Source organism: Lactuca saligna, chromosome 9 (genome assembly GCF_052625555.1).
Source record: "Lactuca saligna cultivar CGN05327 chromosome 9, ASM5262555v1, whole genome shotgun sequence".
In the NCBI taxonomy this organism is placed as follows: Eukaryota; Viridiplantae; Streptophyta; class Magnoliopsida; order Asterales; family Asteraceae; genus Lactuca; species Lactuca saligna.
This window is the reverse complement of record NC_136425.1, coordinates 192,202,464-192,213,726: the sequence shown is the minus strand read 5'-3', so window position 1 is coordinate 192,213,726 and position 11,263 is coordinate 192,202,464. Positions and strand designations below refer to the sequence as shown.

Genomic DNA, 11,263 nt, shown 5'->3' with positions numbered 1-11,263 from the left:
TTATTGGAGATTTTCCTTTACCGGCTAACCTGGAGTTGCCGGTCATAAAGACTAAATGTATATAGTTTAACAAGTTGAAGGGGTAAATGTGGACGAAAAACAACTCAATAACTAAATGTATACAAATCGAAAAATATAATCATTATTAAAAAAATAAAAATAATAATAATAATAATAATAATAATAATAATAATAATGTGGAAAGTGATGCCCACCACGCTAAAACCTTACGCCCAAACGCTCCTTTTTGAAATCCTAAAACCTTGAAGAACGCGGGGGGAGAGTACACAATGACAGACGACGATCAATCGCAGCCGTTGGGAACTGATTACTCGCCGGATAATCGCCCTGAATCCCCCAAGCGGCCATTGAAGATCGCCAAATTATCCGAGGAAGCAGAAGCGGGAGCAAATCGAACAATGGGGCAAAACCCTAGGACAATTCAAAGGTACTTGCTTGCCATTGAGTACATTGGAACTCGATTCTCTGGTGCTCAACAACAATCACCTAATTGCAGGACCGTTGTCGGCGTTCTCCAGGTAGTTTCCCTCTTTGTTATTACGTCAAGCTTAAAACGGCCTATTGATTGATAATGACAATAAAACGACATGTTCGCTATTTCATGTAGAACGCATTTCACAAGTTCATCGGTCAACCAGTTTCCATTTTCTGCTCGAGTCGTACAGTAAGTTAACAATCCGGATTTACTTTCTATTGCTTTACACCTGGCAATTATATTGATTCTCTCTATCAGAAAAACTTAGCTAAATTTCTTTTTCTTTCTCATCTCCTTTTATATTTTCATCTGCTGTTTCAAATCTATATCCTTTACATGTATAGGATGCGGGAGTACATGCTTTATCAAATGTTTGTCATGTAGATGTAGAACGAATAAGCAAAAGAAAACCAAGTGAAGTGGTAACTTCCATATAAAATTTGATTTTTTTTCCCCATGTTTTTCTCTCCATTTGAGCTTCAATGAAGGCATGAAGCTTGAATTTATCAAAATTTGCAGTTGCCACCTCATGAACCTTCTGTGGTCAAGAAAGCTGTCAACCATTTCTTACAGAAGCATGAGGGTGATATAACAATTATTGATGTTCGATGTGTTGCTGCTGATTTTCATGCTAGATATAAAGCTCAAGAGCGAACGTAGGTATCAATAATTATACTATCAAGATTTGATTATGTTAATATCAATAAGGTTGTAATCTTGTGATGATGAGGATGTAGGGGTATTTACGTCTTTTAATCATAATGTGTACATGTTCCTGTAGTTACTTCTACCGGATTCTATCAGGTCCAGAACATTTATCAACTTTTGAGAAAGGTCGGGCATGGCATGTGCCTGAGGAACTAGATCTGCCCGCAATGCAGGTTTGTTTGATATTTTGTCCATGAAGTATGAGTTTATGTTTTACATTAGTTTCAGGGATTATTAATTCAAACTATAATTTGTTGATGAAGAAAGCTTGCAAAGTTCTTGTGGGACTTCATGATTTCAGTTCATTTCGAGCTTCTGGTTGCCAGGTTCTCATCTTGTCCTAAATGAAATACATTAATTTCCTTGTAGTTCTCTTTTTGTTGTATGATAATTATAAGGTAGTATTAGTATGTTAGCCAGTAATTATGGTGATCATATTTGATCTCGAGTAAAAGAAAGTTTCCCCGTTGTGGTATTTTATTTTTAAATATGCTAATTATTGTTGTATAACTAAGGTGGTGTTTCGTATGACGGAATCAGAGAAAAAGAATGGAATGGGTCATTCCATTGGAATGAAAAAAATCTGTTTGTTTTGCCTGATGGAAATGGACCAGTTCTGAATGTTAAGAGTAATTTACAAAAACAGTCCCTGTGTATTTTTTGTTTTATCATGTTTACTATTTTTGAACTTTTTTCAAAATTTTTCCTTATTTCAAGGTTTCATATCGATTTTGGTCCCTCGAATCTTGAAATATGGACCAAAATCCGACATAAAACCTTGAAATAATTACCAAAATCAGAAAGTCCAAGGGATCAAAGTTGTTACATAATCTTGAAATTAGGACCAAAATTGAAAAAAGGTTTCACATTGGGCTAAACACGGTAAAAATCAGAAAGTACAATGACCATATTTGTAATTTACTTTTTTGTTAGTTTTCTTTTCTTTGGCAGGGGTGTTTTTACATTCCATCATGGAAATGGAATAATTTTTTTGTTACATAACCCATTTCTATTCATAAAATATCTCGTGACAAAAATCTTTTTTTTTTTTTTTTTTTAAGAATTTCATGATTTTATATTTTTATTTAAATTATAGTTTTATTTTCTTATGATAACTAGATTTTTTTTTCATCATAATCTTATTTGGGTTTCAGTGAGCTTTTATTGTGGTCAATTTTATTTTTCTTTTTGTAAATATTAAACTCTACAGTTATAGTTAATTAAATATACATAAAATGGCGTTTAAACTATACCTTGTATCTACACATAATATAAAATCTTCATATGATTATTCATTCCTTTCATACAAGCCAACTAAACATGATCATGGAACGTAATTACTCATTCCATTACCATTGTCATTCCATTCCATCCAACCAAACAGACCTATAATTTTATGTAATTCCCTCGTTTCATTCTCAATGATTCTTCACAATTCACAGGCAAAATCACCAATCAGAAACTTAGATGAACTTAATGTTATCGAGGTTTTCCCATCTCCATATTTCCCATCAGCAAAGGAAAGGGAAATACAAAATTCTGCATGCTCTGAGTCAGAGGGGCAATCTTGTAATTTTAACAAAAATAAAGTTGAATGGTCTGTTGGTGAGGCGAGTCTAGGGTTTGGAATGAGGAGAAGGCACCGATGCTTTGTGGTTACTGCACGAGCGCGTTCTTTTCTTTACCATCAGGTTGGTGTTAGTTATTAAAGGGTATTTTAGACATTTGACTAATGATCAGATATTTTATTTGATTTTATAAGTTAGTTACCTGATATAGGTTAGGCTTCTTGTTGGTGCTATAAAATCTGTGGGTACTGGAGATTTCACGGTGTCTGATGGTAAAATTTAGTAATATTATTTATATGTTATTAGGAGATTAATTTGTTTGTTTTTTTTAACTTATTAATTATTTATCCGATTTGATGTGTTTTTTTAGTTGAACGGATCTTGGAAGCAAAGACAGTAACGGCCAATGGTCCAATGGCTCCTGCTTGTGGTCTTTATCTTGCTCATGTCAAATACGATCTCCCATGATCTGTTTATGACAGGTGGCAAAAGGTCTTGTTTGTTACACATGACAGGTACTGTGTTTGGTCTGCATTGGACTGAGACTGATACTGATACTGTCAGTAGGACAACAAGGACTCCCTCTCAATCTAACATCAAATTCGTACACCATAAGTAATGTTAGAAAGGGGGTGTGATGTTTTGACATTATTAATAATTTGTAATTTGTAATGGTAGCCAAGTGTAGCATACCAAAAAGAATGTTGTTTTGGTGTTTTTATTTAAGTGAGGTTAGGGAAGCAGAGTTGATAGATTATTCTTTTTTGTTCTTGGATTGGTGGAATTCACCCTGTTTGGGAGTTATTTTGTTACTTTATTTCCAAGTTATTAGGATTAAGCAATAGTTCCATATTTTTTGGTTGTTAGAGATTTAATCATCTTGTTAGGATTCTAGATTTTTGGCATATAAGTCCAGGTTTAGTTTAATCATTCTAATCTCCAATTGTACCTTTTTTACTTCTTCCTTTTTATCGATTTTATAACAAAATAAGTTAAATGCCTTGTGGTTTTTTCCTACAAGGGTTTGCACCTAATTTATGTTCTTGGCTTGTTATGCTTGCTTCTTGTTTCATCATTATTACAATAAGTGGTATTAGAGCCAAGATTCTTTGAAACCTGAAGTCTTCATCGATTTTCTCAAATGGTTATGTCAACTTTTTCCATACACCTTCACATGCTTAAATCGATTTTCAATGAAATACAACCGTATGTTGGTACTTGTTAAAACGTGATACCTAGTTTTCCTTATGGCTAGTCAAGATGAAAGAATTACGAGCTCATGCATATATCATGATGATACACTAAGTTACTTTAGTAGCAAAATATACAGGTTCTAAAGGAAAAGATTACAATTGCTTTTTAACTCAAACTAGAATCCATACGCATGAAAAATGATCATACTAATAAAATGCATTTAAAGCATATGTTGTTTTTACACGTTCAAAATGGAGGAAATGTTTTATATTTCAAGGAGACCATTTTTGAGTTGGCAACCATGGAAGTCATGTACACAAGGCAGACCTACGCATGTGCAGGGTATGCAATTACATAGACCTCGAAAAATATCTCTGTCTATGGTATAAATATTTATATATAAAACGATGTCCGATTTTGAATAAGAGTTATTTCCATACTAGTTGGTTAGGCGCTTGTGTGGGGCGAGAGAACAAATTACAAATCCCGGCATTTTGCAAATTTTCTTAGAATTTTAAATAAATATGATAACCCCTTTTAGGGCTTTTTTTAAGCTAATACATAGGCCCAATAACCTGATTGGGCCAGCCTACAAGTAGGACGATGAACATATTTGTTTGATTATATTATATACTTAAATTTCAAAGATACCATCGTCTATAGTTGTGAACTTGTGATACCCTCACTCCCAATGAGGTTTACGAAGCCTCTCATGCCAAGAAAAAAGATAAAACGAATGGCGTCTTGCAAATTGAAATCTAGAGGGAATGACAAGACTTGCAGATATTGCAAGGAAGATGGGTATGAAATATTGAATGCTACAAACTATATAACTAGGAAAAAAAAAAAAAAGATTGCCTCAAATAAATCAAAAGGTAATGATGACTTGATGGCAGTTTTTGCAACATTGAGCGTAGGATAGTAGTTCATAATGCTTCATATAAAGAATAGTCTACCTTAGAGCAAGTTCTTAATGTCGGTTCAGTTTTAGTTTTTGTTTCAATGACTATCGATGCAAGATTAAAGGTATTGACACTATTCCGTTAAGAATGTTTGATGGCATTATTTGAAGTAAGAACACTAGCGATGTTTTTATGCATTTCTCTCATTGTGGAGTTTGTTCAAGTATTAGCAAGAATTCTCCCTCCTTGGGATTCATTTTACTATTTTTTCTTTTAAAATTATTAGGATTAATCAACCTTTCCACACATCCTTTTAGGATTTTAGTTTCTTAGCTTATAAATATAAGGTTTAATTTAATCATTCTAACCATCACAAATTCTTCTCTCATATCTATTGAAATTGTACCCCCTTCTCCCTTATTTTATTAGTTTTATTAATCTACATATAGGGTAACCGATGTTTGTTAGATTTATTTTCATATGTAATATCCAATGATGTGACATTTTTATATTATATATCCAAACTCTTCTATAACAAAATTGCTGAAAAAAAACAGCCTATTGCCTCCTCGCCTCTTAAAGGCAACAGTTTTATCTTAAAAAATCCTACTACATACAATGATCAACACAAATTCATGTTCCTTAACAAGTTAGTTAATCTAGGATATCTTGTAACAAGATATCAAATCATAGTACCATTAGCTCATGATTATGACACAATGTGATTGGGATTGATCTAGCCTCTCCACCAACCTTGAAATCATCTATCTGCCCATCAAAATATACAAAAGAAAATTCAAACTAGGGTTTAATGCAAGAAACAGCATTGATTTGTTTTTCTACTTTCATTTCTTTCTGTTACCATAACATAACATAAATGATAAATCTACCCAAGTATAGAAATGCCATCCAAAATACACTGCAATTTTCTCTGCTAAAATGTTATAGCATACAAAATTTTAAGCACTTAATTTGGACAACTTTACTATACATGGTTGCTTATTTCACTTCATATATGGACAAAATGACTTAATCTGTTAAGCCAAAAAAAAAGCATGGCTTAATGTATCAAGACACTAACCCTCTAACTATTTGTCTGTTTGCCCTTTTTTTGCTCCCATTTTAAAATTGATGAATATTGTGAATTTTCATTTTGGAATGTAAGGGTAAAATGGTCATTTAGTCTCTCATTCGGTTCAAAAAAGAAACAGAATTTACGTATAAAGAAATAGCCTCTAAATCATGTCCCCATTAAGTCCTTAAAGATTCATATGAGAGACATACCTTGCTGATTTGATTTCTCTACCTTTTCTTTGGCCTTCCACGACTCTGCAACATAAATCATGTGGTTATGTAAAAACCAATTTTAAACTCTTAACATCTAAATTACAAAAATAAATAAAATCCACCTTTTTTACAGGAACTTCATGATTAGATGTAGTGTTTGGAGATTCCAACTCACATGGAGTATTATCATCCACTGGAACCAAATTGACATCAACCTAATCAACACACAAAACTTACACCATTAAAAAAAAGTTCATCATCGACTTCATTACTTTCATTTGCTTCCTAATATGACATTATATATATATATATATATATATATATATATATATATATATATATATATATATATATAGAGAGAGAGAGAGAGAGAGAGAGAGAGAGATTTTTCAAACTACAATTGTTGTAATAAGTAATGAAAGTAGGATGCTATAACAAACAAATCAACAAAAGTATACATTGCTATTTCTTGCATAAAACACTGAGAAACTTACAGCATTAGGAACATTTCCTCCTAGAGAAGGCTTCTGCATGGTGGCCATCATTGAGAGCATTTGAGACATTTGAGCAGCCATCTGTGAGCATGTTTGTTCCACTGATGCAAGTCTCTCCTTCATTTCAACAACCTCTGCATTCTTCTCTTCAACCATTTTCAAAGCCTCAACATGTGAGGGAAGAGGAGGAGGAGGAGGAGGAGGAGGAGGGGTCCCATATAATCCAATAAGGGACCCACCACTTTTTGTATCCACTCCCATTATTCGATTATATACATCATCTTCAACTTTATTCTCTTCATTTTGTGTTGTGGATTCACAAAGTTGTGTCTGCAATCAAGATGATAAAGAGTTACTCATCAAGCCACAATAAATGAAAAATCGACAAAACTAATTTAAAAAAAAAAAAAAAGATCATACAATTACTGCAGCTGTTGCTTCATTCACAGGTTTCCCATTTTTACGTGTACGTGTTAATATAAATAGTTCTGCTTGTGAGGGTTCCTGGCCATCGGGCCTTTTTGCCTTCTGTTATGGTAGAAAAGGGCAAATCAGTCATTATGGTGGATATTTAATAGTATTTACAGAAGGAAGAGAAGTGAAATTTGAAAATGAGTATAATGTTTACCTCCTCTTCACGTAATCTGGCAAAGCTTTTTTTGCCTGTGGTGTGGCTGAATTTTAGCTTTGCACGATTGGCCTTATTTGTGGCACAAATATTCTGAAAAGTTGGAGATAAATATATATAACATTTGAAGTGTACTTTTAAAGGGTGAAATGCAAAAAATAGCAACAGACTCTCATTTAGCAATGTCATTCAATTACAAAGAAATTTAACTCTTAATAGAAAGAAATGAAAGTAGGATGCTATGATAAACAAATAACTGAAAGTAGATTGCTATTTCATGGAGTGTGAGTGAGTGTGATAAAAAGTACAAACACAAACCTGCCATTTTTCAGAGCTCCAGAGTGAAACAAGGGCTGACCATTGGTCAGGAAGGACCCTCTCATCACAATCTGCAATTCTCTCTTCATCAGTCTCATGAACATCATAATGAGTAGCCTTAAGGCGAGACTTAAAGTTTCTCCATTTAGTTCTCAGTGACATCAGCACCCATCCTCGACAACTGGGCTCCATATCATACCTTTTCTATAAAAATATATACAAATTAATTGACATCACCAAAAAAAAAAAGTTTATCCAGGTAAATAAATACCAGAACTTTCTGCCACATGTTTTCTTTGTACTCTTCTGGCATTTTAATCCAAGTGGCATAAGTTAAAGGAGCCAAGTTTCCATCACGTGCTATGAATCCAAGAAAGCTTGTTAATTTGCATGCCTCGGGCCCCACAGGCTGGCTCAGTTCATTGGTCATGATTTTTATCCTTTTTGCTGTATTTGATAACTCATCATGAAATTGGCGCTTCTTTTGAATACTTCTAGAATCTGTTTTCAGCCACCAAATATAGCTAAACAAGTCACATATATTATCATATATGCTTTACGTCTTATAAAAGATAATGAATTTTGCAGATAGCTTACCAGGAATACAATATTGGGGATCACCATCCTGGTCCGATAAAGATTGTGGAGTACAGTTCTGTGGGGTTTGATTTTGGATTTGACCTTGACTTTGACTTTGATTTTGACTTTGACTGGTTTGTATGTTGATCGGAATGGGATCAATTTCTGCTACTTGGATAGGGCCAGCCTTGTTTTGAGGTGGGAGGGTGACATTATTGGCAGGTGGGGACAATGGGTGGTCTTTTTCTTTCAAGATAGATGACTCTGTTTATCAGAAAAGTGAAATCTTGAATTGAAAATGGTGTCATGATTTCAGAAAAGCAAAAAGTTTATGATAAAAATGTGGGGCCCTTACCAATAATAGGGGGTGATTGTGCGGTTTGTAATCCGGCTGCTTTCCAGTACTTCATGAAGGGGGCCTTCACGCGCTTCATGAGCTCCAAAATATAATCACCTTTTTTATTATATTTGACACAATTATACCAAATATATTGTACATCTTTAAACACATCTGCTGAATTCATGTACTTTAGGCCATTTTCAAGATTGTTGCATATTGTACCAAAATCCATTGGTGTATCGATCACATCTAAGTAATCCTGGTTCAAAATCAACCCAAATCACTATAAGAATATACGATGCAACAATGCACAACAGAATCACATATTTGTAGAAAGAAATAAAATAAATGCTTACAGGAATTCCAAGTTCAACAGGATCCACGGGTCTGTTAAACGGATCAGCAGCATCCAACTTCATGGTCTTTTTGATCACCTACAGTAGAAAAATTGACATCTATAACATATGAGTAAAGCATTAAAGCCAAGATGCATAATGTTAATTATAAAAAAATATAACAAACCATACTGTTAAAGCAGCATTTAATTCTTCCTGGTTGTATTCTGGATTTTGATGATGTTGGCTTTCTTTTTCCTCAAGATCCATGTCAGCATGAGGTTGCTCCATCTGTCCATTGCTGATTGAGTTATCAACTAAGCTCTTTGTAAGGTTAGCTAAGCCACCAGCTTCCTTGGAAATCTCTTTTAAAACAGTTACAATGATGTCACCCAATGCTTTTGGATAACCTGTCATCCCCCCATAACCAGTTTTTCCTATCTCTAAATCTGTTTGTCTACCCCTCATGGTGGTGCTAGTACTAGTTCTTGGATTTTCAGTTTCCATGTGCACTGAGGTAATCTTTTCAGGTTCATCATTCATCACATGTTTTTCAGCCATTAGAGCATCAATATTTTGAAGTCTCTTCTTTGCTAATGGCATTTCAAGTTTGTCCTTTTTAGGTGCACGTTTCCGCTTCATTGTAATGTACCTAGAAGCAATGTTGAATAAATGAAAACTTTCATGACATAAACAAGATCTGGATTTTGCATTACTCCATTTTATCCTCTTCACATGATAACTTTTCACAGGAAATTTAACGAGTATCACATTAGCAGAGAAATGATAGAAGAAATTCACAATCTTTGTTGCCAAGAACATTAAGAGAAACAAGCTCATTACTAAAATGAGTGACATTTTTGTCATGCAGTTTTATCAATCCATTGTTCTATTCACATACTGATGCAAACAACAAAACCACTAACCCACACTTAGGGTTTGGGGTAAATCTCTAAGCAGAAAGATAGCTATATCGCTAACTATCACAACCATGAAACTTCAATACAAAGCAATTTCCAAACATGAATTCACACTTAATTTCCTCAAGGTGATTCACGACCAGATCATAAAGGTAAAAAAAAAAAAAATACAAAGAAACAAAGAAACAAACATTAAATTAATATCTAGTGCAAAATCAACTGATTTTTATCTTGCGTCCGAAACTTAACAAATTGATGGAACAGCGACGTAAACAATCGATAAGGGTATGCATTGAGTAGGGATAGTGATAAACCCTAGTTGAATGTAAGCATAAACAGTAGATGAAGTACTTACCTGTGCTAGGGTTTTCTCGGCGACTTGGGAGGATGACAAGAAATGGGAAAAGTAAGTACGGATTTACAGCTGATAAAATTAGCCCTTTTGGTGACACCTGTTCATGCTGTTTACCTCCGTCCCATATATTATTTGCAAGCCTTCTAAAGGGTTTAGAAGTTAATCAAATGAGGGGTGTTTGAAAAAAAAATGTTTATTGTTTATTTTAATCACAAGTTTAATCATTTGAATACAAATCCTTAAAAATCAGTTTATTATGGTAGAGATAAGCTAAATAAACTGATTTTAATTAACATCCATTGCTTATTGTTTATTGCTTATTCTCACCGCAAATAAACTAATAAACTATAATCTAATTTATCGAAACACCGTCTTAATACTTGTTAAAAAAAAACATTTAAAACCTTGGAAAAAAACATTTAAAACCTTAGAAAAAAACATTATACATTTATAAAGACATGTTGCAAAAGAATTAATATGATTCAAGATTAACTATTTTTTTTTGTTGGAGGTTTCTTATGGAGTCTCTTATCCATATTTTGAGGTTGCCGACCATCTTACCTTTATCTTATCTTATTTGTATGGGATCGAGATAATGTTGTTGTCATCTAATTCGAGATGAATGGGTGAAATGATAATATTGTATAAGACTTCTTGCAACCCATGATGTTTAATTTTAAATTAAATGAACAAAATTTTAAGATACAATCTAATAATAAAAGATATTGTTTCAGATAGATCTTAGTAGGGGTTGACTTACTTGGTGTTCCAAGGTGGTACGGACAACTCCTTAAATTGTACCGTCAAGTGCACAGTTTAATGTAAATTCATCAAAATCTGTCACGAATCCGTTATGATGATAATTAGTGTCGAAAAATGAAGTTTTTTTTTTTAATAGTGCAATCTTTAGAAAAAAAAATTGCAACCTCTGATATATATATATATATATATATATATATATATATATATATATATATATATATATATATATATATATATATATATATATATATATATATATATATATATAAAATGCATTTTTATTTAATGGTAAATAATTTGTATTCTTGTTTTTTACTTGTTATTTGTTTTTGGTTGTCTTTTTTATTATTGTTATTAAATTTTTATTATTATTGTCA

At 33.0% G+C, this 11,263-nt stretch overlaps 2 protein-coding genes across 4 annotated transcripts; one reads left to right on the top strand and one right to left on the bottom strand.

The window, feature by feature from the left end:
* Window positions 1-216: 216 nt before the first annotated feature.
* On the top strand, window positions 217-3,624 carry LOC145018156 (Pseudouridine synthase family protein). Of its 3 annotated transcripts, XM_078976063.1 has the most exons (10): window positions 218-448; window positions 518-539; window positions 629-685; window positions 841-918; window positions 1,016-1,152; window positions 1,278-1,377; window positions 1,468-1,530; window positions 2,647-2,895; window positions 2,984-3,044; window positions 3,143-3,624. In XM_078976063.1, the coding sequence occupies exons 1-10, from the start codon at window positions 291-293 to the stop codon at window positions 3,238-3,240; spliced, it is 1,023 nt and encodes a 340-aa protein (XP_078832189.1). In that variant the 5' UTR covers window positions 218-290; the 3' UTR covers window positions 3,241-3,624. The 3 variants fall into 3 exon arrangements, with proteins under 3 accessions (XP_078832190.1, XP_078832189.1, XP_078832188.1); XM_078976062.1 differs by having other exon boundaries at window positions 218-539; XM_078976064.1 differs by lacking the exon at window positions 3,143-3,624 and having other exon boundaries at window positions 217-539; window positions 2,971-3,044.
* Window positions 3,625-5,412: 1,788 nt separating this feature from the next.
* Window positions 5,413-10,363, bottom strand: LOC145017133 (uncharacterized). The gene is made up of 13 exons (XM_078975209.1): window positions 10,125-10,363; window positions 9,042-9,501; window positions 8,871-8,948; window positions 8,530-8,773; window positions 8,193-8,438; window positions 7,867-8,096; window positions 7,596-7,799; window positions 7,278-7,370; window positions 7,070-7,177; window positions 6,650-6,979; window positions 6,278-6,370; window positions 6,153-6,197; window positions 5,413-5,636 (listed from the first exon to the last, which is right to left on the bottom strand). Exons 2-12 carry the CDS (start codon window positions 9,489-9,491, stop codon window positions 6,171-6,173), a joined length of 2,103 nt encoding a protein of 700 aa, XP_078831335.1. The 5' UTR covers window positions 9,492-9,501; window positions 10,125-10,363; the 3' UTR covers window positions 5,413-5,636; window positions 6,153-6,170.
* Between the last annotated feature and the right edge of the window lie 900 nt (window positions 10,364-11,263).